This window comes from Callorhinus ursinus, unplaced genomic scaffold (assembly GCF_003265705.2).
Source record: "Callorhinus ursinus isolate GAN/ISIS: 27379988/994484 unplaced genomic scaffold, GSC_fseal_2.0 scaffold13, whole genome shotgun sequence".
NCBI lineage: Eukaryota > Metazoa > Chordata > Mammalia > Carnivora > Otariidae > Callorhinus > Callorhinus ursinus.
In genome coordinates, this window is record NW_027397075.1 from 31,764,757 (window position 1) to 31,791,485 (window position 26,729).

A 26,729-nucleotide genomic window follows, 5' to 3' on the forward strand; every position below is an offset into this window, starting at 1 on the left:
GGAGCATATGGCCCTTGGTCAACCTTTCATTTTCACAATTTTGACAGATAGGGATACATTAGGATAGGAGTCATTTTCCTCCTAATTCTATTCTAAAAACTGTAACAGTGCAAGAGGGCCATTAAAGTGACAATAGACACTAATGTCAGCATGTGGTGAGGGACCTTCTGAGTAACAGGGAACATATGCACTCGTAGAAGGCTACTCTCCAGCCACTGTACACCCACATGCAACATGGGCCCAGTGTGGCTAGATCTGACTTTACAGGAGACAGAAATCCAGATATTTTTGTAAAAAATCCTGTTTTTCGAACGTTGTCAGCTAATTCAAAAGAATTTAAAATGCTGCAGAGGCTAAAGCAAAGAAGCATGCAGGGTGCAAGAAGCCTTCCAGTGTGCAGTCTCTGGCACTGCAAATCCTAATAGGTATTTATCTTATTTTATTATATTTGCTTAATTTACAACAGACAGTTCCACAATTATGCTTTTTTTTTTTTAAGATTTTATTTATTTATTTGACAGAGAGAGACACAGCGAGAGAGGGAACACAAGCGGGGGGTGGAAGAGGGAGAAGCAGGCTTCCCGCGGAGCAGGGAGCCCGATGCGGGGCTCGATCCCAGGACCCCGGGGTCATGACCCGAGCCGAAGGCAGACGCTTAACGACAGCCACCCAGGAGCCCCAATTATGCTTTTTCTAGAGATCAATAGTCTATTTGTGTATTCTCCATAGTTGTGGTAAATCTGGGTTGTCTACCCTATCTCCATGGCATTAATAATAGTGTATTAAAGTTAAATTACCCTCCTTTCCCTCCTCTCTTTCTCCCTTCCCTGCAAAAGGAGTTAAGACATAGCACTTTTAAAACCAAAGTTTGGAGTCAAATTAGTTTAGATATGAAATTACAGTAGCTCTATAGCGTTCTCTAGAGTTGCTAGAAATTTTACCAGTAATCTTACTGTAAATCCCTGTTCAGGGGAAAACTGAGTAAATGCGGTTAGCAAGCACTCACACCCCCCCCACCCACAGCAGCACTATGATGAAAACTGAAATCACAGTATGTGAGTCACTTCTCTTAACATTGCTACGTGCCTTCCTTAAGCCTAAGGAGCTCCACGCCGTGAATTTTCCCACTTCTGAACGCCAACCATTTAGCACCCTCCCCCATCAGCATTTACTCTATATTTTTATCATAACTGTATGTACATCTGCCTTCCCTGTAAGAGCAGGGACTGTAGCTCTTCACTGTACCACCAGGCCTGGAACAGTGCCTCCCACACAGTTGGCAAAGCAAGACGGACTGCATAAGCCATTATCATCATCCAAATAATAGCTACCATTTCCAGAGCACTTACTATGTGCTAAGTACTTTACCTACATTATCCTAGAGGCTTTCCCAGATCAAACCATCCAGTCCAAAGCAGCTCCCCAGCCACCCTCTAGCACAGAACCTTATTTAATTTCTCTCAATAGGATTTACTGCTATCTAGTATATTCTTGTTTATTATGTCTCCCCTACTAGAAAGAAAGCTCCAAGAGCCCATTTTGTCTACCTCATGCTTGGCACATAGAGAGCAAATAAATGAATCTAAACTTCCCACTTCCTTGGGTGGCAGAGGTGACTTGCACACAGCAGATCTCAATAAGTATGCTTTAAAATGTATATGCAGATTGCAGGGGTACCTGGGTGGTTCAGCCCGGCTAGCAACTAACTCCTGGTTTCCGCTGAGGTTATGATCTCGTGGGATAGAGCCCCGTCCTGGGATTCATGCTCAGCGGGGAGTCGGCTTCAGATTCCCTCTCCCTCTGCCCCCCCCAATAAATAAATATATCTTTAAAAAATGGATATCTAGATTTCAGGATAATTGCGTTGACTATTTTATGGTTCGCAATCTGGGAGAGGGAAGTGAAATAAAAGTTTAGTCACATTCCCCCAGGCGGTGACTGATGACATAGGTGCTGGAATTTTTGCTGCAATATGAAAGCCACTTCCTCTGACATAAGGTCCCCTACATTTCTGGGTCTTGCCACATCCTATGATACAGAGTTCATGAAGGCTAGGCTGGCTGGGGTGGTCAGGATTCCAGAAGCTCACACTTAAAGAGGGCTAAGTGGAGGGGTCAGGAGACCGAGCGTGAGCGTACAGGAGGACGTCCGCGGATTCGTCATCCCGCACCCCGATTCTCCGCCTCGGAGCTGCCCTTCTACTGCGTTCCGCTTCCTTGCGCCTTCAAAGCCCGGACGCACTACAGGATCAAATCTAGCTCACCTCCAAGCCTCCAGGGGACGAGGTCACTGAGTCCAACGTCACGTGAGTAGAGACGCGGGCGGGTGCCCTCAGGCTCCGGGCAGGTTCAGAGGCATCAGACCAGTGCCTAGAGCTCACCCACCCTTGCCCCGCCCCTCGCTCGGGAGGTCCGGACCCTCCCTCGCACCCGCGCCGACCTCGGCTCTGTACACCCGGTCGTCTACCAGGTCCAGTCCCGCCCCTCGCCCCGCCACGGCCCCGCCCACCTAGACTACGCCTCTGACCCCGCCCACTCCGCCCGCGTCCCGCCCCTCGCGGCCGCACTTACTCTGCGGCGGGCCCCTACACCGCCAGAGCCGGCAAGCTGGTGGCTGTCGTTGCTGCGCGTCCTTGTCTTCCCGCGTCACCGCTGCCGCCATGCCCGGAGGTCTCCTTCTCGGGGACGAGGCTCCCAACTTCGAGGCCAATACGACCGTCGGCCGCATCCGTTTCCACGACTATCTAGGAGACTCGTAAGTGGCCACCTCGTAGCCCTGCCCTGGCCTCGGGTTACGCCCGGCCTCGGAGGTGCCTTCCCTATTTAGTCTCCCTTCCGTTCTCCTTCCCGTTCGCCGCCCGTCTCCTCCCCGCACCGGTTCCTGCACGTGCCTCTGGCCGAGTGGCCCCTGCCCCGCGTCGGCCGAGCGCTGCTGGGGGCCGGCCACTGGACCCCCTCCCGCCTTCAGCCCCCGCGTGGCTGAGCTAGCTCCGCGGCGGGAAAGGGGGAGGGGAGCGAAATTGGGTTCCCGCAGGTCCGGGAACCGGAGGCGGATGCGGAGCGTTGGTTGCCTATCTCGGTTTGCTGAGCGGTGCCAAGTAGCGCGGTCAAGCCGAGGCCCCGAGGGGGCAAGGGCCGGGCGGCGTCAGCGGTCACCTCCCGGGGTGACCCCCCTCCCTCCGTTCTGGAGTTTGCTCCCTGGGGAAGGCGGGTGTTTCAGGCCAGAGTCTGAAGACCCTGCTGCTGGCTGAAGGCTCGGGATGGCCCAGCGCGTTATCTAAAGTCCTGCTTGCTGCAGTGGCATTTCAGCCTTCTCGACACAAAACGTAAAATTTAAAACCACCAGCTGCCAAATAACTGGCTGAAAGACTTGTTATCCAGAGCCTCCTGCAGTGGCTGGGGTATGATTTGATAACAGCTCTGGGAGGAACCAAGAACACTCTTGTATGTAGGTGTGTCCTTCGTTCCAGAACTTGAAACAATGTGAGGGGAGGGCTTTCTGAGGTTACTCTGCGGCAGTGGCCGGTTCTTGGCGCCGCAGTAGGCAGGCTCTTGCGGGCGCCAGGACGCTTGTCCCTCCCCGCTTTGGAGACCCTTTTGTTTCCCAGTGGTGTGCCCCTCGCCCCTTCCTGCCCCTGCTGCCTTGCTTCCCGCACGTGGCCTTGCTGGTGATAGCCAAATCTGGCCTGGCAGTCAGACCGTTAATGACTGGGAGTAGGTAGGTCGGTGTTGCCCTGGTTTTACATTCTACAGCTCCTGAATCAGCAAGCTTTCAAGTTGCTTAGTTTCAATCTGAAACATCCCAGAGATGTGTCATTATATTCTGGAGTTCCAGCAGCCCCACCACACTGGTTTTCCTTTTTTTTTTTTTTTTTAATTTCTTGAAGGATAATTGGCATACGGTGTTTATTAGTTTCAGGTGTACAGCAGAGTAATTAGAGAATTCTGTACATTACTCAGTGCTCATCACAGTGAGTGTTGTCACCATGTGTCACCATACATTACAATATTATTGACTGTATTCCCCATGCTGTACTTTTCATATCCATGACTTACATATTCTATAGCTGCCGGTTTGTACCTCTTAATCCCCTTCATCTATTTCACCCATCTTCCCACCCCCTCTGGCAACTACTGGTTCTTTGTATTTGTGACTCTGTTCCTGGCTTTTTGTTTGTGTGTTCGTTTCACACTGCGATGTTGTAAGGCTTAACAGTTCCTCCATGGTTTGTATCCTTTTTATTTACGGCATCCAGGTATATGTGTGTGTAGACAGAGAGAGGGAATTTTATGACATTAATCAATAACTGGATGGGGCTATGCAGAGAACCTGCGTTTTAGGCCTACACATCCCCTTCTAATCCCTTAAATCCATTGTCCAGCCACTGATTAAGGGAAGAGCTAAGCTTTGTGAAAGAGAGAACTAGGCTAGAAAAAAAGATGAGAAATGGAACATTCAGACATTAAAGGTAGGAAAAGACCTCAGACATACAGACTGTATCCAATCTCATAATCTAGGTATTAGTATTTCTCCAAAAGTCCATGGAATTTTCAGGGTATGTTCCTTTCCATTCCCATCTATAGCCCATACAACAAAATCTTACCAGAACTCTTAGATTGTATAGATTAAAGATAAATATTAACATACTATAGCAATAATTATAAATGCTGTCACTATTTAAGCTAACCCTAACCCTACATTTTTGGGTTTCTTGTTGTTGTTGCTTATTGGCCCCTAGATCTGTCTTGATTTCATTAAAAGTAGCACCTTCTCAGGGAGCCACCAGTAGGAAGATGAGAAAAATACCTGCATTTATAAACAAGTAGTACAACAAGTCGGCCTCAGATAAGGCATGGGGGGGGTAGTGTTCCTTTCCCTACCCCAAAAAGAAGTTTGAGCTCTTTATATAATTATAACATGGATTATGCTTAATACAATTTTTCCCACCTCCATTCTGTGTGTGATCTTAATTCATATGCCACTTTTTGATCCAGGTGTTTTTTGGAGGAAAAATAATAATAATTTCAAACAATACAGGTATCTGCCCTACCTCTGACTATTGGAAATAACTAAGGGGTTTGGGTGCTGCCTTTGGTGAGTTTAATGAGCTTTATCACTATTTTTGTATGTATGTGGCAGAAGCAGCTACTTTACAGTACATTTTCACCAAACAAAATGTGTTTTCCTGGGGTTTTCTGGGGTTGAGTGGGGACCCTTCCTTTAAAGGAGGAAACCTTTTGTCTTTTGAAAATAAGGAAGGAAATGGGATAATGTAATTGAACTACTCTTAAGAGCACAGTAGGGAGACTTAGAGGGGAAGGCAGACCGAAGTAAGACATTCCTAGCCACATAGCAAACTGGAGTTTGACTTCTGAGGGGTGCAGGATATGAAGTGGCTTAAACTCAGTTCCTTAGCATGATTCAGCAAAACCTTCTCGACACACAAGGGAAAGAGTATGTCTCACACTTGTAATTCATCAACCCTGTAACAACACAGGAAGAAACGTCCTGTATATTTTTTTCTCAACTCCTGGAGACTCTCTTAAGTCTCATCTGACCCTTAAGCCGATCCTTTTCCATAGAATCTAAGGCCTAGATTTTACCCATGCCTAGATTATTTCTTTCAAAAGATGTATGTCCCTCTTACTGCCCTTCATAAAAAAGTAAACCTACCACAATCCTCCAGAATCTTAAAAATATTACCTCTCTCCCATCCAAGTACCAAACAGGCCCGACCCTGCTTAGCTTAGCTTCTGAGATAAGACTAAAATACTAGCTCTCTCTTCCCAGTCTTGCCAAAGGGCCTTCTATCCATTTTGTGGGAAGGTTTTTCCTTTCCTGAAGCCCTGGGAGTCCAAGTGGCAGATGTAGGTGGGAAGGAGGTACCCTTGTGTCTGCTTTTGTTCTTTGTGCTTCAGGAAACTTGGCAAACTTTGAGAGGTCAGCTTGGCATCTAGGCTAGGTTTAGTAATCTACTAGTTTAGGATCCTGGTTTGTTTGGGTTTTTTTAAGATTTTATTTATTTATTTGACAGAGTGTAAGCACAAGCAGGGGGAGCAGCAGAGGGAGAGGGAGAAGCAGGCTCCCCACTGAGCAAGGAGCCCAATGCGGGACTCGATCCCAGGACCCCAGGATCATGACCTGAGTTTAACCGACTGAGCCACCCGGGCGCACTTTTTTTTCTTAAAGATAGTTTAGGATTCTGGTTTAACGTACATCAACAAGGGTCGTGGAAAACGGAGTGTTAAATTTTCCTTTTCAGTCAGAAGAGTAGCTTCTGTTGCCAAAGAGAAGGAAGTGGTAATCCCAAAGTTGTTGGTGACTTGGAATGTGTTTAAAATCTATACAAAGTTTTACCTTAGGCAATGATGATTTAGATACTAGGATTTACCTAAGAATCTGTAGTTGTAAAAATCTGCTGTAGGCTCTCAGTTTTCTGCCCACTTGGTCTAAAGCAGGAAGAAAAAGAAACTGCAAACGAAGAGACAGGTAAAACAGCTATTTTGTCAGGGTGCAAAGACTGGGTGTCCTGTTTGGCAGGCTAGGTCAGGAAAGCCTACTTACAAAAGTTTTTATATCCATTCACTACAAAGAAGCCAAGTGTCAACTTTAATTTTACATATAAATAGGGGATAGAAGCCTGTTTGTTTCAGATTACATAACCTGCTTATTATTGCAATCAGGCATTTGTTTGGATTGGGGCACATTGGGACATCCATTGTTGAAGCTGAATGTCAGGGTCTCTGTGCCTAGAAAAAAAAAATAGAAGTGAGTAAGCAGCGGGGGAAAGTTATTTCAATAAGCTTGTTAGTTTAAATAGCACAGATTTTATGAGCTGAATAGAGTCAGGGTGTCCCTATAGTTATTAAAGGAGGCAACACCCTTAAATTAGAGTCTTTTAAGACATTTATCATGTGGAATTGGGCGTTAAACATGGGCTTTTCTGGAAGTAAGAAGATCAGAAAGCATTCCTCGACAAAAATCTAGAAGTAATTGTCCTCATAAGCATTCATTTAAAAAAGAAAGTGGGGAAGCCCTTAAGCGTCTGCCTTTGGCTCAGGCCATGATCCCAGGGTCCTGGGATCCAGCCCCGCATCAGGCTCCCTGCTCTGTGGGAAGCCTGCTTCTCCCTCTCCCTCAGCTGCTCCCCCTGCTTGTGCTTGCTCTCTCTCTGTCTGACAAATAAATAAATAAAAATCTTTATAAAAAATAAATAAAAAAAGAAAGTCATTTTTGACCTAGGATTTGTGATTTCTCATTCTACATTGATGGTGATAACCTCTCCAGTAAGTTGTGACTTCCTCTTCCTTTCTTTCAGATGGGGCATTCTCTTCTCCCACCCTCGGGATTTTACCCCCGTGTGCACCACGGAGCTTGGCAGAGCTGCAAAGCTGGCACCAGAATTTGCCAAGAAGAACGTTAAGATGATTGCCCTTTCGGTGGACAGTGTTGAAGACCATCTTGCCTGGAGCAAGGTATAGTACCAGTTGACATATGCTTTGAAATTATAGATCAACTTCTAAATTATATAGAGTAGCTTGGTTTGAGTTTTGTTTTGTTTTGTTTTATTTTTTATTTAAATTTAATTTAGTTAACATACAGTGTATTATTAGTTTTGGGGGTAGAATTTAGTGACTCATCAGTTGCATGTAACACCCAGTGCTCATTACATCAAGTGCCCTCCTTAATGCCCATCACCCAGTTACCCCATCCCCCCACCCACTTCCCCCTCCAGCAACCCTCAGTTTGCTTCCTATAGTTAAGAGTCTCTTATGGTTTGCCTCCCTCTCTGTTTTTATCTTTTATTTTTCCTTCCCTTCCCCTATGTTCATCTGTTTTGTTTCTTAAATTCCACATATGAGTGGAATTATATGGTACTTGTCTTTCTCTGACTGACTTACTTCACTCAGCATAATACCCTCTAGTTCCATCCATGTCGTTGCAAATGGCAAGATTTCATTCTTTCTGATGGCTCAGTAATATTCCAGTGTGTGTGTGTGTGTTTGTGTGTGTATACCACATCTTCTTTATCCATTCATCTGTTGATGGACATCTGGGCTCTTTCCGTATTTTGGCTATTGTGGACATTGCTGCTATAAACACTGGGGTGCATGTGCCCCTTCAAATCACTGTTTGCATTCTTTCGGTAAATACCCAGTAATGCAATTGCTGGGTCATAGGGTAGCTGTATTTTTAACTTTTGGAGGAATCTCCACACTGTTTTCCAGAGTTGCTGCACCAGCTTGCATTCCCACCAGCAGTGTAAGAGGGTCCCCCTTTCTCCGCATCCTCGCCAACATCTGTTGTTTCCTGAGTTATTAATTTTTAGAGTAGCTTGGTTTTTTGAGGTAAAGGTACAAGTAACCTCAGATTCAAACTTCACCGATTATGTGAAAATCTGACTTAGACCGCACTGTGACCTCCACCGTGCTAAATGCTCGGTTCTCAGCCCTACTTTCTTGGTGTACAAGCAGCCTTCAACCCACTGATCACTGTAGATTCTGAAACATTTTTCTCTCTTGGCTTCCAGATACCACATCTCTAGCTATTCCTGTTTATGCTCAGACTGAGTTCCATCGTCTCCTAATTTCTGCTGAAGTTGCCCTGGACGCATTTCTTGGATGCCTTCTCTTTTTACCTACGCCCTTCCCCTTGGTGAACTCATCCACTCACATCTGAATGCTGTGATTCTCAAATTTCCATCTCTAGGCCAGACTCTGCTGGCTTCCAGACCAGTACAACCAGTGCCAGCTCAGCCTCTCCCCTAGGATGTCCCATCACCTCACACCTAGTATATCAAACATGGGCTTCCTTTTCTTAATCCAAGGTCTTACTCATCTTAGCTAATCGACACTGCATTTTCATAGTTGCTCGGGCCAAAGAGCCAGGCGTCACCCTTAATGCCTCTGGTTTTTCTGTATCCATGTCTGATTCATCAGTAAACTCATCTACTCCACCTTAAAATTTTCCAGAATCCTATTTGGAAGACTCTTTACCCAGGTATCTTTGTGGCTTGCCCTCCCCTCTTTCTGGTCTTGACTCAAATGACACCTCATTAAAGCCTTCCCATGGCCTCCTTATCTAAGATTATAACTCCCCTCCACACTCCCTAGCCCCCTCTGGTTAATTTTCTCCTTAGCACTTGTCACCATCTAAAAGAAAATGCTCTGCAAATTGCTTGTTTCCTTTGTTCATTTGTCCGCACCCAGTGGAGTAAGAGACTCGGTGGGGCCGACTCCCATTCTGTGCACTGCTGAGCAATGCTTGGCACCCAGTATGTCCTAGGCAGTCGGTCTGTACATGTGGAATGCATGAACTGAAGGAATTGCCTACTTGCAACAAAAGGATTTACTTGGACAATGAATGTGGTAGTCTAGGCTTCACTTAAGAACATTTTGATGACTTGGCTACAATGTGCCACTAAATAATACTGATAGGTAAGCTTGGAGGGACGCTTACCGTGTGCCACGCGATATGTCAGGCCCTTCGTGTACAGCTCAATAAAAGATGTGGTCCTGACTTGTGAGTTGGCCACCTGGGGCTGCATCCCCTGGCCATCTCATGCTCGTTGATTCTCAGTGTCTGATTAGAAGAACTGTATCAGGAGAAAAGAGAAGGACATTGCTCTTTCTTGGGGTGGAATTTTTTCTCATTCCTTACTTCTGGCTGTGAATAGCGGCTGCATTCCTACAGCGGTTTCACAGGTCATTTCTCATTTGTGTCCGGGAACAGCCTTGGAGGGAGGTGTGTAGTTCATGCCCTCGTGTTTGCCCCTGGGAATACCTTTTCCTCCCACAGAGGTGGAGGGACTTGCTCAGGATGGGCCTGCTGGAAAATGATGGCAGTGCAGTTGAAACCTCACACCGATGCTGTTTGTGATATTAGTTGCTAGAGGGCAGGCATTAGCCTGATTTAGGATAGAATAAAGCCAAAGCATGTGGTTCTTTGGTGTTTGTGGGTGTCACGGAATACCCATTGGGCAAGTGGCAGTTTTGACAATTATTACGGTATAGCAATGGTTAAAACTAGGAGTCACTGAAGGAAGAGCTTATCACCTATTGTATAACACCCCTGAAAGTATAGCAGTGTGAGTGTGCCCAGCTTCATTTCAGCTGGTGAGCTTCTGCCTTAGAATTTTCACGGTGGGGATTGCACTCAATAGAAGACCCTTCCTAATTATCCGAAGCAGCGGCCAGAATTTGACGTTCAGCTGGTTAAATAGGAAACCTCGGGGTGCCTCTCGCATGAAGCCATATGGATCATTTTTTAGGTGTGGTGACTTGAAGGGAGCCAGTGACTAGAGAAGAGAAGTTAAGATAATAAAATGAAGGAACATGTTCAAAACGTGCTGTTACCCATTTCAGAGTTTGTCGATGCTGCTCTTACCCTGTCACAGCTCTGTGGAGAAATTAAAGATTCTATAACTGCCATGACATCCACCCGATTTACTTTCAAGGCTCCATATAATAAATAGACCTCATTCCAACTTTAAATCCTCTTTTCCGCTACTTCCTAAAACTCTGCCCAGCGAATTGACTCACTCTCTTCTCAATTCTTTATGCTCAGACTTGCCTTCCTGTTTCATTAATCGTGCTCCCCTTACCTGTGAAAATCTGACCCATCCTCCAAAGCCCCAGTCGAAGTGTTTCCTGAAGTCTCAGCTAACTCAGCAGACCTATCGATGGGGACTAGTATACCTCAGCATTCACAGGCTGCCATTTACATGTTATCATCTTGCATTTGCTGCTACTTCCTAGGGGAATCATCTAAACCAAAGGAGACGTTTCTCTGAAGGCAGGAACCTTACTCATCCACCCTGCTGACCCCACTTTTAAGTGCTGCACCGATGCTTCATCAAATAATGAAGCTAGATTTTTTTTTTCCCCCAGAGACTTCTAGGGATAGGAAAAATAGAAGCGAATGAGTGCCGTTAACTAGGGGAAGAAAACAGTAGCGGGGAGAGTACATCATTGTCTTTCAGTTCAGACCTGAAATGCTTTGTTTTCTATGTGGATTTCACCCTAGTGTAAATTTACCTCTGTCTTTTCACCCATAAAAAATTTACGTTTTACTTATCCTTAAAGTACATAATCAACTCTCTATTCTTGGGTTTGCTTTAAGTTTTGTGATTTTTTTTTTTTTTCCATTTCCTGATAATCTGCCTTCCAGTAGCATCGTGTCTGGGTCAGGGTACTTAGCGGGCAGGGACCAGATCTATAGAATTATCTCTGCATGTGGCATTTCTAGATGTGATGGACTTAATGAACCCATTATTTCTAACGGTGTTTACTTGTTGCATATCCTCAGGTACATTGGATTGGGATCTACCTCTACAGTATTTGAGTTTGCTGCTTTCTTGCTGCTTCAAGCAGTAAAACCATGCCAATTTTTAAGAGAACTGGGTGTGAAAAGGGTCTGTGATTATAACCTAAGTAACCTAAGTACTGTACCACACTGTTCTTTCTGTCAGTGACTGATTGGGATGAGGAGCGTTCATTGATTCATTTTCATACTCAAATTGCCTAGAGAAGATGATGATTGTGGTCCTGTTCCCTGTCTTGCAAGATAATAGCCGTTAACTGTGATTGAATTCCGAAGATGTGCTTGGTTTAGATTTCTTTTTCCTCTCTCACCTGCATTTCAGGATATCAATGCTTACAACGGTCAGGAGCCCACAGAAACATTACCTTTCCCTATCATTGATGATAAGAATCGGGACCTTGCCATCCAGTTAGGCATGCTGGACCCGGCAGAAAAGGACGAAAAGGGCATGCCTGTGACAGCGCGTGTGGTGAGTCCTAGAAATCCATTATCGAGTCCTCATGACCGGCCAGGCTCTATGTCTAAGTGAGTGCTTGCACCAACCCCTGGAAATAGGGGAATATCTCCAATTACAAAATAACTGTATTAATGGCAGTCTCACTGACCGTCTGTACTGTTAATGCAAATAAAGTTTTCAGCTAAATTTTTAAGTCGCTGAATTTGACAGCTTTTGGAAATCTACGTAAAATAAGTAGTTGTCCTAAGGTGTAATCTAGAAATGAGGAATCTTTTCTTCAGCTCTCCTGACAGCCCTCTCTTCAAAGTGGTGGGCCATACCCTTTTCCATAAGGCAGCTCTGGTTTGGAATTCCTATTTGTTCTGTCCTTACCCACTCCAGAACAAACTTAGTCCCTCATCTGCAAAACTATACAACTATTTGAGGACCAGTATCAACTCCTATTAGTATATTTTTTAAGGTAACCATCCCTAGTTAACAAAGTACCTTCCCGAGGCCTTTCCGGAATCAATTTGCATATCAGTTTTTCATACAGAGCCAACCAGAGCCAAGAGAATTCCCTTCTAAGTTTAGAAAAATAACATGGAGGGGCGCCTGGCTGGCTCAGTCAGTAGAGCATGTGACTCTTGATCTTGAGGTTGTGAGTTCAAGCCCCATATTGGGTGTAGAGAGCACTTAAAAATAAAAAATAAATCTTAAAAAAAAAAGAAAAATAACATGGAGAAGAAAATTATCTAAACTCCAGCCACCCAGGTTAACAGTTTGATGTATCCTTCTAGATGTTGGAGGGTGGGGGGTGTTTTGTGTGTCTTTATTTTTATTTTTAACACCCTTGAATATTTCTGATGACTTAAGAGCTTTCAAAGAGGCTTTAATAGCAAAAACACTTCAAGAATTCTTCTATTTATGCATTTGTGTGCTTTGCAGGTGTTTGTTTTTGGTCCTGATAAGAAACTGAAGCTGTCTATCCTCTATCCAGCGACCACTGGCAGGAACTTTGATGAGATTCTCAGAGTAATTACCTCTCTCCAGCTAACGGCAGAAAAGAGAGTCGCCACCCCGGTTGATTGGAAGGTAAAGATAACTCACCTTGCCTGCAAGACCTAAGGGGCTGGTCTCTCAATGGCTGTCTTCAAGGTCTTTGTTACATGGGGCTCTTTTTCTGGTATACAGACACACTGGCTGGACTTCTCATGGCTGAGTTTCAGATTTGCTGTGAGGCCACTGTCAAGGTCTTTAACACCTTTTATATAAAATGCAAACTCCCTATATTGCTTCCTAAATTTTAGATCATGCGATCAAATTAATTGGTCAGAATGATGCCTTTCAATAAAAGAATTTTTTTTTAAACCTTTAACCCTTCCCAAAACTAGCAAAATGATGGTAGAATATTTATAGCTAGACTTAGATTGGCCACTTAAGTCATGGCTATAAAACTGTGGTGTATTAATGTCATGGAGCATTTCATTTCTCTTAAGCTTCATTCAGTCTTTTAAACTCATGTAGAATTCTTGGAACCCTGTTCATAAACTTTTAATCACTACGATTTCTGCAAAAGGTAGGACAGAGCTATCAGAAGGGTATCTTCACGTAGCCACATTTTTTAAAATATGCTAACCTGAATACCAGGTTGTGTTGTTTTGTTCTTCCTGGCAGGCGAGTCATTTAAATTCTCTGTATCATCCACCAAACATGTATCTACTGAGCCTGGGCAGTGGGCACTGGGTTACAGCAGCAAACAGTATAAATATAAATATAAATGTAAATAGAAGTCCCTGCCCTCCTAGAGCTTACACTCCAGTGGGCGGAGACAAACAGTAAGCAAGTTTACTGTGTTAGGTGACAATGAATGTGACAGAATAATCAAGCAGAGGTGGAGAGAATAGGAACGCAGGGGTGGGAGGGTTGGTTTTATAATTGGCTGTCAAGGAAGGCCTTTCTCCGAAGGGAGCTTTGGGAAGGACACAAAGAAAGCAAGGGACCAGGCCATGGGTATTTATGAGAGAAAACACTGCAGGCAGAAGGAATAGCTAATGAAAGCGAGTTTGGTGGGTTCAAGAAACAGGAGACAAGCCAGCGTGCCTGGAAGGGAAGGAGCTGGAAGTGGGGTGAGGAGCCAGGGATGAGAGAAGAGGCGGGAATCATTCACACGGGGCAGCAATAAGGACTTAGAATTAACATTTTAAAGTGTGGTGCCAAGCCATCACTGGGTTTAAAATAAGACTACTTCTTGTTAAGATAGGGAAATAGTTCCCTCACGAAAGTGTCAGAGATCAACCTGTGAAAATAAAATTCCTCAGAGGAGAGAGAGTAACCAATACTGAGTTCTTCTCATGAGCACCTGTAGCTACTTGTCTAAAGTCAACTCTTGGCCTTTAGGCTTCCCTGTAAGATTGGATTTCACCATTCTCAATGTCTTTCAATAGGATGGAGATAGCGTGATGGTTCTTCCAACCATCCCTGAAGATGAAGCCAAAAAACTCTTCCCTAAAGGAGTCTTCACCAAAGAGCTTCCATCGGGCAAGAAGTACCTCCGCTACACACCCCAGCCCTAGTCTCTCTGAGGAGCTGGTGCTGGAGCTGTTGGCCGAGCTCAGTGAGCCGGACAGTGCCAGCTGCCAGTCCTGTTCTGCAGCTGTTCCATAGAAACATCCTGGTGTGATCGCAACCAAGGTCTTTAGGTTGCTCTGCTACTGGCTTATTAAATGAAAATGGCACTAAAAATCTCTTGGGATCCTTTACTCTGTGCCTTCACCAGCATTCAACTCCGTTCATATACCTTAGCACTCTCCTCCGCTGACTTTCTCTGAAATACGGTCTATGTGAGAGGCTCAAATCTTGGATCTCTACGAGCTTTGGGATCAGTGAGGTAGCGCGGTTGAAAAAGCCTGCTTTGCTCCATCATAGAATGACTATCCGTTTTTCAGCTGTTCTAATCAAATCCAGAACTTGAGTTCAGATTCCTCTGTGATAGGTGAGTATATAACCCCAAAACTGAGAGTATCCAGATGTTCTTCACTGTTCGGTGTTTGGATCATAGCAGGGGCAAAAAACCTTTCAATGCTATACTTTTTCGGTAGATAACTGAAGTGGGATGAGCTGGGGGAAGGATCTTTAAATAGTTTGCTATAAAGAAAACGTTTCAATAAACTTCTGTCAAAAGAGGGAGGCTATGGAGAAGGCTCCACTTGCCTGCGGGGAGGTGTACCGGGTGCCGTGTGCCTTACATACAAAGTATTTCCATCTCTCAGTCTGCTCTCCACTGATGGACGCAAGCAAGGGCACGCCTCGGGAAGAGAGAAGAGGATGGAAAATGATTTATCATAGAACTTTTCTTGCAGTGAGGGGAGTGGGGCTGTTTCTGATTCTTGGTTTTTTGGGGATCCGCAAATAAATCCTTTGCTAAAACTGGATCAGAGAATTCTGTCATCATGTTTTGAAGCACTCGTGTAAACACTGTGCTGCAGGGCAGAGGCTTGCTTGCTAGCATTGGCACTGCTACTTTTCTCCAAAGGCAGATCCATAAGATTTCATATAATGAAAACCCAGGAACAGCTGACGAACAAGTGATTTCACCACAACTCTTGGCCCACTTTGCTCCTTCCTGTTACTTCCCTGGATCCTTCAGTTTGTGGATCCTGCTATAAAGAGCTCTCCTGACATACTACTTTAATTGGATGACTAGGCTTAAGAATATGAGAATAGTACATCTGTGCTTTTCGCGAAAGAATACGAACTACTCTTGAGCTCATGGTCTCTCGGACTTTAATTAGACTGTGCTAATACGCCGGGGTTTAGGAAGAAGTGTCCCATACCTGGTGGAGTCTCTTGCATGGAGCCCTTTATATTTTTATTGAGTGTAATAATATAAAACACGATGCCTGGTGCCATGTGTTGGATAAGTCATTATTAAGTCCTTAGTTTCCTTGAATTCTCCACATGTAAAATTTGACACCAGGAAGGTTGAGAATGGAGTGAAAATTCCAAGTTACCCAATATCCTGAAGAATGCTGGTCTGAAGGACAAGAGGACTGGTGTCCTGCTCTCGTCTCTTAAGTCACAGCATATTTTGCCCTTAAAGAACTAATACCTCTTCCTAACTAATCCCGGGATCCTTGGTCCCCTGTCACTTCCCCAGCTATTAGATTCCTCGCTGTTCTCGTCCGTTGGCTGTTTGACTGCTCTAGTCCTTGTCTCTTGGACAGTATGGCTTCAACTTTCTTTCATGGGGACAGTTGAAAGTCTCAATCTCCAAAAGTAATCATCCGGACCTGAGTGTTGGTCTTTACTGACTGACCAATGGAACATGTCCCATTGAATTTGCAAATTCCCAAAATCAAATTCATCAACTTTTCCCCCAGTAAGTCTGTCGCCCCCCCGCCTCACTCCCTCAGGCACCCAAACCTTGGTGTTTTCGTTTGGCCGTCTCTACCCTCTCCGTATATATGATGTCAATATAAAGACGGTGAAAAAGCTCAAAGAAAAGGGGGCCATGTACCCCCCAAATTGAGTTCTGGCTCTGTCACCAAGCAGCCATGAGACTTTGTGAAAGTATTCTTCTCCAAATACAAAAAAATCACATAATAAATATGCATTTCCAGGGTAGAAGTGATCCTAAGTACATCTTTAATACACTAGTGGGCACGGAGAGTAGAGCTCCCCTATCAAGAGTTGCTGCTCTCGATTTTCATGGGAGAACAGAATAAATTGCATCATGTATTCAAAGATTTATTAATTGGAAGTGAATTAATACATGACCATCGTGACTATGAGAGAAGCATAAGGAATCTGAGAGGCAGTCCATGGGACTTTGGCGGGAATACACAGGCTTCTAAGATTCTCAAAGTGGTGCGCCTGTGTGGCCTTGCCGCAAGTCTGATCTCACCTCTAACCTGCACCCTGAGTGCAGGAATCCTCACCGTGGAGATGCTTAGCAGAGCGGGGAGGAGCCAGAACGGCTGTGTCTAAATGGCCAAGTCAAAATGCCGATGGGGTGCAATGAACTGGCTGGTGTAGTGGTTTACTCTCTCCAACTCCACCCCTTGGGGCAGTGCAAATTGAAATACTGACAATTTTAATTTTAGCTTAAAGGGTGTGTTAACTGGATATAAGGTCATTACCACTTTCTTGGCAGTAACTGGCTCAGAAACGGGCAAGTGATTCAGTTCTTGCGAATGAGACACAAAGGATCATTGGCGTTTCTAGGAGAACTCTATCTCCTGACAGCAATTGGGAAGCAGCATCTGACAACCTGGGAGTGGCGAACCACAGACAGGCTGTAAAGGTCAACAGCAAAGTGGAGAGGAAAAAAATCTGATCCTTCATCATCTTCAGAGTCCACCAACCTTGAACCCGTCCTACCTCTTGACTTATATAGTACATAAAATAATAAATTTCCTTAAGATTTAAGCCTTTTTGAGTTGGGTTTAAGCCAAAAGCATCCTAACATATACATGGAATGTATTGTCCTCTAGTTCTTTCAAATACATGGTAACATGCCTCCTAAGCAAGACTGTAGGGCAGCCTGTCTCAAGTTTCAAAATGTAATCACGTGAGGAGTATTGAAATGCAGACCCCAGGGGCCTCCTCCCAGAGACTGAGTTCTAGGTGGCCAGATGTTCTTCATTGGTAACAACCCAGGTGATTATGATGTGGAATCCAGCAGATAAACTGCAGCGGTTAGCCCAATATTCATTTACCCCTTATTTTTCACCAAAAACACCCAGATTATAGTAAGGGTGGCAAAGTGCGGTGCCAGTTAAAATTCACCTTAAGGTGATAGGTTTGGGCACCTGACAGTGTTGGCCTGGGATGAGGTCCATTCCTGATGAAAAGGCAAAACCTCCTAAAGAGAAAAACTCCTTGCCCTATTGAAAAGCCAGTAGGCTGCCTAGACGTACAAATGCCATTTTGCCAGCCTGAGGCTCAAAGTCCCAGGCCAAGGACAAGGGCAGGGGTTGCAGCCTAGCTCCGTGATAACTTCCTCAAGCTGCTGTACCCACCCCCCTCTGCCTATTTCCAGACATGCTGTTACCATAAGAAAAATGAAGCCTTTAATAGAATAAGTCACGGGGATGAAAGGTACAGCGTAGGGGACATTGTCAATACTATTGTAATAGCATTGTGTGGTGAGGACAGCATAAGGTTTAGAGAAATTGAAACACTGTTGTACACCTGAAACCAACGTAGCATTGTATGTCAACATTTTTATATAATGAGAAAAAGGAAAATGAAGCCTATGTGGTTCAGTCCCAGTGGCCAGGTTCCTGTATCTGCAGCCACATCCGGAATTTGCTGACATGCTGGTAATCCACAGTCCACGCTGAAATACTGCCCTATTATGCTAGGTGCCCAGAAGGTTCTAATAGTTAGGACTGACTTTTTTCTCTCACCTTTTCCTCTATTCTTACCTCTACTCTGGTTTTCCCTAAAGCAGAGAACCAAATATCCTTTCAAAATCTTGTTGAAATGAAAAAAGATGATGGATTCCAAATAATAAACAACCAGGCCATAAAACTAAACTTTATTTGACTTTTAAAAAGAAAGTGAAAAGTGATACCAAACAGTATTATGCAATGTAAGATTGTTAATTTCTCCTAAACTTTGCTTTCAGTAGCTAAGATGGCGAACATAGTTCCATTTTTCAACATTTACTAAATTGGGGAGGGAGGGAATAACTTTTCTCTGGACAATGTTAGGGAGGCACTAACAACATATCAAATTATGGGTCATATGCTTCAGTCAGTAATATATTAATTGTACAATGCTCTTGATAACTTTTACTCTCATTGGTAGGCCATGAATTGTTTTATTATCCTGACAAATTTCTAAACATCTCAAGTAATAACGCAAGTGCTTAAAATTAGAACTTTTACAGCAGTCCATCACTTGTGAAATAAATACAGCAGTTCACTGTTCCAGCAACTTCTAAGTAACCTCCTTGCCAGGTAATCGTTTGGCACTTGGGCCAGGAGGTTAGCTCAGTCTTTAACCTGACTCCACATATCACATTAGCACCATTAGTATTCTTTCCTAAAATGGGATCCACTTTCCAACTATACAAGAAAGTCAAAAGCAAAATATTAGACGAGCGTTTCAGGAGAAACATTAACTATTAAATGCAATCAGAAAACTTACTGAGAAGTTTCTATTTTATCATCCAGAACATTCCCTCTAAAAGATCTTCTATATTAAGGGCTTTGAGAGATACATGTGCATTTCTATGCCATCAAACATCCTCTTGTGAAGACATACTGCGTTAATTCAGTAAGAGCAGTCTGACAAAGGCGTGCCTCAGGAAAAGAGATGTCAGGTAAGTTGAATTCCAGTTAACTTTGTGACCGATTCCAGGATAACTGGAAACCTCTTTCCTAAAAAACGAGAATTTTTTTTTTTTTTTTAAATAATGGGGTCTGGAAAAGATGGTGACAATGAGGAGTCAGTTAAATTACTTGACTCCCAATTAGGTTTCCCATTTGTGAAACAGGGTGCTTTTAAGAAAGAGGGGAGGATGACCCTAGGAAGCCTGCCTAAAAAGAACTAAGCTGCTTTCTTTAAAGGAACCATAAATCATATTTGGTTTGGTCAATGTGACTTTTCCTTCCCCCAACAAACATCTGTACACCCCCTGACTATCACAGATGACCGGGCAGGCCCAGAATTTCTACCAAAATGATGTTAGTGTGACTCTCTGGTTAGGGCTGTGGTAGGCCACGGGACTTCTCCTGAAACTGCACTTAGATGGCACGTCATTTTCCCTTGGGAAGCATGTTTATTTGGGGTGACTTCGCAACTGGGAGAGAGATAGTGCTGAAGGGCCCTGAAGCCCATCCTGGAACCATGTACTGTTCCCTCGGCCACCTGTGTGTTCGCCTAGCTCACTATTGCCCTGTCAGAGTGGTCTTCTCCTCCACTCAGCTGTGGACTCGGGCCCAAATAAGCTCTGTTAGGGACCCCTTGAGTAATACTAGCCTTGTAGGTCCCCCACTCCCCAGACTTACCTCCACTCTGTCCTGGCTCCATGGGACCAGCCCTCCCCTCTCCCACTCTACACATGCTGCCCAGCACTTCTCAAGCTTTTCCAAATTGGCCCTGATTGCTGATGAAAGCAGGAAAAGATGTCAGGGCAAAATTTCTGTGACTCTCCATAATAAAATGGTTTGACGTCTCCTGGTTTATCTTAAAAATTCATGCAAATTTGTCACCCTACTCCATAATATGCTTGTTTTAATATAGAACATTTCAAATAACCTAATGGTTAAATGAGTTTCCTCCTTTTAAAAGAACATCAAGTAAAAGTGGCTGGGTGATGGACATTGGGGAGGGTATGTGCCATGGTGAGCACTGTGAATTGTGTAAGTCTGATGAATCACAGACCTGTACCCCTGAAACAAATAATACATTATATGTTAATTTAAAAAAAAAATGTGATACTCTAGGAAGATTCCCTGGATCCACCTATGGCTCCACATACCCCGGGCACACCACCCACAAATCCTCAGGGAATGCACACTCCAAATGGAGAGGCACAGGCATTTAGATGCTAATGTCTAATCGTGCGGGTGACCTGATCCTCCGCATCCTTAACGTGCCCTGTAGGTCCCCACTATTGAGCCATCATGGGAAGGAGGTCAAGAGGGGGGATATTGGGATGGGGGACCTGGGGAAAAATCACATCTTTCAAAAACATTGTATCATTTTAATTGTTAAATAATTCAGGTAAGGTTTATCCCAATTTTTTCAAATCAGTGAGCTGCCGCTAAGGGTCTCTTTTCTCACCACCCAACCACCTACATTTTGCTACCCAGCTTCACAGCTCATTCCAGCTATGTAGTTTAATAGTCAGTAAGAAAAATCGAATCCAAATGTCAGGTTTATTACCTCATTTTTTCTCTTCCAATTATATTCTCTCTGGGTCATTCGAAGACCAGGGTTGACTGAGGCAATCAAATACATGCATCAGACAGAAAAACTAAATTAGGAATTTAAGAGTAAAGGTAGCAGAAGAATATTCTGAAATATCAATTTGCTTTCTCCCAGTAGGTCTCCTCTTTCCCTTCTCCCCTTCCATACGGGTTCTTTAGTTTCCCATTATTAGGCTCCCAAGAATCCCATGCAAGGGCTGACAAAGTCAAATGAGAACAGGCAGGTCACACAGACAAGAAAGTGGGCCGTATCTGAGACAAGAGGGTAGGGTATGGACTGCGGCAAACTGCAAACCATGTGCTTCCCCCAGGCTCAGCTCTACGTGTTGCCACATACAGGAACGAGGACCAAGTGTTGGCACGCTTTCTGAGTTTTTCAAGAAAAGCTCAAAATCTGGATTTTTTTTTTAAATGTGAAATATTTAGATGTTCATACTCTGCAACTTAAATTTTTAAAACAAAACATGTATGTGGATCAAATCCAGTGCACCAGGAATCCAGTCCATGAGCCTATGATGTGTGACTTTTGTCCCAAATTCACTGGGGATAGAGTACCATCCGTCTAAAATGACTGATTGCAGAGAGCCTGAAGAAAGAGAGAGGCCTACAGGCCCAGGACAAATGGGGACTTGTGCCCTGCTTCCTGGCAGTACTAAGATTCTGACTCAGCAGCCCTCAGGGTGCCCCGAGGGGGTTCACACTAGGCCCTGAGCTCCAAGCCCGGCCATAGATTCCGGTGCCCCAAGAGAACTATGGAAACTGCAGAGAAGCAGACTGAAGACTCTGAGGGCTGGAGTAAGGATTATTTCAGTGTTCACCAGCTTGAACAGAAGACCTGGAGCAGAGGGGGCTCCCCAAAATCAGGTGGTGCCCATGACCCCAGAACAGAGGTAGAAAGTAAGCCGCAACAACGTCTGAGGTTGAATTTACTTCTGAGAGGGAAGTAGAATTACTTATTGAATGTCTTTTCTCCTCACAAGGGCAGAGACCTTGTCTGGCTTGCTCCCCATCTAGCACTGGGCACGGAGCCCCAGCACACAGTGGGGCTGTATTTTATAAGAATTGTGCAAATGAGAAATGAGATATAAAATATGAATAAAATGTCACTTTCTGCACACAATTTGAAATCATGCAAACCCAACCCCCCCCAAATTAACAATTCATGAAGAATTGCATGACATCTAAGCTGGCTGATCACGTGAATTGGAAACGCCAGGAGGGTGCCAACTGGAGAAGCATACTAAGGCTGACTGTTTTCAAGCTGGGGCAGTTGGGGAGATGACAACACAGCTTGGTAGAGCAGGAGCACTGAGCATGAAATGAAGGAAGGGAATGCATTTTCTCTAGAACAAGGCCTTCCTACCTCATCTTCTTGGTGTACTGCTTAGCACCATGATACATGCAATGGGGCACTCATACACATTTAGTGACTGTAATTACTTAGTAACTATCAAAGTGCCCCTCAGGCTAGACAGTTGAGTTGTGGCTGCGACTATGATTTGGAATATTCAGAGAGCAAGGGTCAGGTTCCAAATATTCCCTTTGGTTGTTGGGAGCACATCAGCTCGCCACACCTGGACCCACTGTGAGAGAGTCTCTGTCCTTCCCGTTCTTGCTCTGCCCCCAACAGCACTCTGTGAGTCCAGCCTGCCAGGACTGGAACAGGGTACAACACAGAAGCTACTCTCTACCAGCACGAGTGTGAAGGAAGGGACAAGAGAGAGAAAGGAGCCACCTGGATTTCAGTGTCTGGAAGACTCTGATAGATGACCTCCCTGAAGCAATATGGCAGCCAGGGTGGGCCCAAGGATGGGGACTGATGATAAATCCACATAATACCCTCAAGTAATTTTCTTAGAATTAAATGAGTTTTGCATGGTTTTCCTATCACTAACGGGCTACCCCTTACCCATGACTTTGGCATCATCAGTATTTTTGGCAGGCTCAGATGCTTGCACAACCAGCAGCTTGCTTAAATCTGAAGTTCCCTGAACCTAAAAGGGAAAAAGTCAAAAGAAGTCAGAAGAGCATCCTTTTATCTCTAAGCTGCCTCCTCCTTAACGTTTTCAAAGAATATAAGAAATAAGCCAAAACCCAGAACTGGGCTTCCAGTCTAAGCTCTCCATCTTTTTCATTGAAAAACCCTTTAACATTGTTTCAAGAAGTCTTGGACCAGAAAATTATCTTCTGCATTATTTACAGACATCAGAAAGGAACTCTCTACACCTTACTTATAACCAGACCAGACATTCCCAGCTTGGAAAACAGGGAATCCCCAACACCTACGGAGTTACTTGTACCCTGACGCTGATGTTCAAAGGCTCAGGGCCCAGCCTTCCCAGGTGGCAGGACTGTCTTCTTTCCTTAGAGTTTTGCCCTGTGTGCCCGCCAAATCTGCCCTCCCGGAAGGCAAGGAGCGTACAAGTGATATAATTATAACTCTCATCTCTAGAGACCAGATACTGTCTCTCTGGATCCTCACAAGAACCTTACCAGATGGGCAGCTGCTGTCAGCCTCGTCTCACTAAAGGGAAACGGAGGGTCAAAAGGCAGCTTGCCTTTGCTCACACACTAGTGGGCACAGGGCTTGGGCTTGAAACCCAAGTAGGACTGATTCCAAACCTTGGTGTCTTAAACCAAACTGTGAGCATTGTTCCTGCTATTCCCTGCCTCACCCCCACCCCTAGCTGTAAAGCTAAAGAGATTTTCATTTTCTACTGGAAAAGCATCTAGATTACTGTCATCCTCTGAATTGCTGAGAGATACAAAGATAAGAATGCTACAAGAGGGACAAATGCACTCCCGTCCCTCAGGAGGCACAGCCCCACTCCAGGGCAAATGGCTTGGCAAGCAGAGAACAGTCGGATTCCAGCCCCCTGTGCCCCCTGGGTCACACTCCTGTGTTGGGCACAAACTGCTTAATGGTACAGAAGCCCTGGGCATGTTTGGACTGTTTTGTTAAAGGTGGTGAAAACTGCACGGTCCTTCCAGGTTACATTTCTTTTTAAGGTGGTCAGTTGAGTTTTCAAGTCATTTATGGGGCACCATGGAAAGCAAATGACTCCTTAGAAATAACTGTCCTTACCTGCTCACAGGTTTTAGGCAAAATGCAAGGTGCAAGATATGGTACCTCTGTCTTAGTATCAATGACACTACCATACACAATAATAACGAATTTCATGGTCACATTATCAATAGTCATTTCGTTATAGCTTGATAAAGTCTCCACGTATGCCAGATTGAACGCCACACACTTCTGAAAGTCCAAGTCCTACAATAAAATTACATTTTTCTATAAATCATGCCGAATGACACATGGAATCAGGAAGAAACACATTCACTGATTGAGCTGAGTTCTTTGAGGGAGTCAAAAGGCATTTAGACCCTAGGACCAACAGACAGAATTTATTTTAGAGTTCAGAATGACCTCAGACAAGATTATGAACTCAGAGTGTTTATGTTGTTACTATTAGTGGCCCTGGTTATGGATGCCCAGCCTGATTCACAGGTTTGCCTGAGCTCTCAATCAGCCTCAGCAAGGTGGTCAGCTATGCCTTGTGGATTCGGTTTTACCTGGCATTAAGTGAACACCCCACTGGGCAAGTGAACAAACAATAGCAAAAAGCCAGAACAAAACAAAGCAACACACTGAGTTTGAGTCGTACTTTAAAGCTCAAAATAATAGTCTTTAGAGCTGGAAGGAAGCTGTTACGTATGGGTTGAACTGTGTCCTCCCCCCAAAAAATTCATATGTTGACGTTCTGAGCCCCGGTACATTAGAATGTGACTTTATTTGGAAATAGGGTCATTGCAGATGTAATTGTCTAAGTTAAGATGAAGTCATACTGGAGTAGGGTGGGCAAATAATCCAATATGACTGGTGTCCTTATAAAAAGGGGAAGAGGTGCAGGGGTGACTCAGTCAGTTAAGCATCTGACTCTTGGTTTCAGCTCAGGTCATGATCTCTGGGTCAGGAGATTGAGCCCCATGTGGGGCTCCACGTTCAGTAGGGAGTTGGCTTCCCCTCTCCCTCTCCCTGTGCCCCTCCCCTGCTTGTGCGCTAGCGCACTCTCTCTCTCTCTCTCTCTCAAATAAATAAATAGGGGAGATTTGGGGGCACCTGGCTGGCTCAGTCGGTAGAGCACATAACTCTTAATCTCAGGATCATGAGTTCAAGTCCCACACTGGGCATAAAGCTTCTTTAAAAAGGGGGAAGTGAGGAATGCCTGGGTGACTCAGTCGGTTAAGCACCTGCCTTCAGCTCAGGACATGATCCCAGAGTCCTGAGATTAAGCCCTGCATCAGGCTCCTTGCTCAGCGGGGAGCCTGCTTCTCCCCCTGCTTGTGCTCTCTTTCTCTCTCTTTCTCTCTCTCTCTCTGACAGATAAATAAATAAAATCTTTAAAAAAAAAAAAGGTGGAGGAGAGATTTGGACACATACACACATACAGGGAGAACTCCATGTGGGATGAAGACAGTCATCTGCAAGCCAAGGAGGAGGCCAGGACCAGATTCCCTCCCTCGTTGCTCCTAGTAGGAACCAACCCTGCTGACACCTTGATTTCTTGCCTCAAGAACTGTGAGACAATAAATTTCTGTGGTTTAAGTCATTCAGGTTGTGGTACTTTGTTACAGCAGCTCCAGCAAACTAATACAGGCATACAGGCATTTAGAGGTCAGTCCAATGGTAGGAATCTCCCGGACAGTGCCCTCACTCTGAACATCTCCATTCACAACTACACGACCCACCCTCGAACCTGGGTCCCTAATGGGAAAACTGAACACTTACCTGCTGAGAGCACCAGCTCAGCTGAGGCATGAAAAACATAAGATAACTAGCAAATACCTAAAATTTTGGAAGAAGAAAAATCTAAAAAAAAATAAGGTATTTTGGTTTTTAAATGCATATAAATTTTGAGTTATATGGTTTAGGGGAAGGGTTGCAGTATAAGCTTATCAGTGATTCTAATCCCCTTTTCAGGGGTTCTAAAAAGTCTTAATTGGCTACTTCTTTGAAGGGAAAAGACTAGAAGGAAATAAGCCAAAGTGTTAAATAGGGATTCTCTGGGCTCTGGTAAGCAAGCATCTGTCTTCAGCTCAGGTCATGATCTCAGGGTCTTGGTATTGAGTCCCAGGGTCAGGCTCTCTGCTCAGCAGGAAGCCTGCTTCTCCCTCTCCCTCTGCCCCTCACCCAACTAGTGTGCATACGCACTCTCTCTCTCTCTCTCTCTCTCTCTCAAATAAATAAATAAAATCTTTAAAAAAAAATGAAAGGGCATTCACCTAATTATTAAGTCAAATCTAACTCCATACAATTTCGACCTGTTGGTCCTAATTCTCTCCTCTGGAGTTACATACTACACCCATACTAGACATACTAAATGTGTACCACTTCTCACGAAGAGGCAAAGCAAAGAGAAGAATCTAAATCTTTTTACCCTTCTGCTAAAATTTTTCTGAAAATTATTGCCACATAGTGAAAGAAACATGACTTCCTTAGTACAATATTTTCAACTTTTTTTTTTTTAAAGATTTTGTTTATTTGAGACAGACAGTATAAGCAGGGGGGAAGGGAGGGGCAGAGGGAGAAGCTGGCTCCCTGCTGAGCAGAGAGCCCGATGCAGGGCTCAATCCCAGGGCCCTGAGATCATGACCTGAGCCCAAGACAGACACTTAACTGACTGAGCCACCTAGGCACCCCAAGTTTTCAATTTCTTTGGATAAATATCGAGGATACTGATTACTGGATCATGCGGTAAGAGCATGTTCAGTTTTGTCAGAAACCTCCATACTTTCTAAAGTGGCTCTACCATTTTGCATTCCTACCAGCAATGAATGAGACTTACTGCTGCTCCATATCCTGCAGCATTTGGGGTTGTCAGTGTTCCAAATGTTGGCTATTCTAATAGATGCATAATGGAATCACATTGTTACATTTTTTTGAGGACATATGTTTGTAGAACATGTTTATTTGCCATCTACATATGTTCTTTGGTGACATGTCAAGATTTTTGGCCCTTTTTTTT

The 26,729-nt window shown here is 44.4% G+C and overlaps 2 protein-coding genes and 1 long non-coding RNA gene across 5 annotated transcripts in view; 1 reads left to right on the top strand and 2 right to left on the bottom strand.

Moving 5' to 3' along the window:
• The window catches only part of LOC141374009 (uncharacterized), a 60,625-nt gene extending 58,163 nt beyond the window's left edge, over positions 1-2,462 (bottom strand). For both annotated transcript variants that reach the window (XR_012380541.1, XR_012380540.1), the window contains exon 1: positions 2,264-2,462. This is a non-coding gene — a long non-coding RNA (uncharacterized lncRNA). The remainder of the gene's footprint in view (positions 1-2,263) is intronic.
• PRDX6 (peroxiredoxin 6) lies at positions 2,055-15,190 on the top strand. Of its 2 annotated transcripts, XM_025877737.2 has the most exons (6): positions 2,055-2,305; positions 2,597-2,754; positions 7,319-7,475; positions 11,645-11,791; positions 12,707-12,853; positions 14,206-15,190. In XM_025877737.2, the coding sequence occupies exons 2-6, from the start codon at positions 2,660-2,662 to the stop codon at positions 14,332-14,334; spliced, it is 675 nt and encodes a 224-aa protein (XP_025733522.1). In that variant the 5' UTR covers positions 2,055-2,305; positions 2,597-2,659; the 3' UTR covers positions 14,335-15,190. The 2 variants fall into 2 exon arrangements, with proteins under 2 accessions (XP_025733522.1, XP_025733521.1); XM_025877736.2 differs by lacking the exon at positions 2,055-2,305 and having other exon boundaries at positions 2,549-2,754.
• Positions 15,191-19,070: 3,880 nt separating this feature from the next.
• SLC9C2 (solute carrier family 9 member C2 (putative)) overlaps positions 19,071-26,729 on the bottom strand; it is a 105,449-nt gene continuing 97,790 nt past the window's right edge. Inside the window, exons 25-28 of the mRNA XM_025877739.2 lie at positions 23,789-23,974; positions 22,613-22,697; positions 20,660-20,715; positions 19,071-19,149 (exon numbers count right to left, since the gene is read on the bottom strand). Of these exons, the coding sequence (XP_025733524.1) occupies positions 19,108-19,149; positions 20,660-20,715; positions 22,613-22,697; positions 23,789-23,974 (369 nt within the window). The 3' untranslated portion in view covers positions 19,071-19,107. The remainder of the gene's footprint in view (positions 19,150-20,659; positions 20,716-22,612; positions 22,698-23,788; positions 23,975-26,729) is intronic.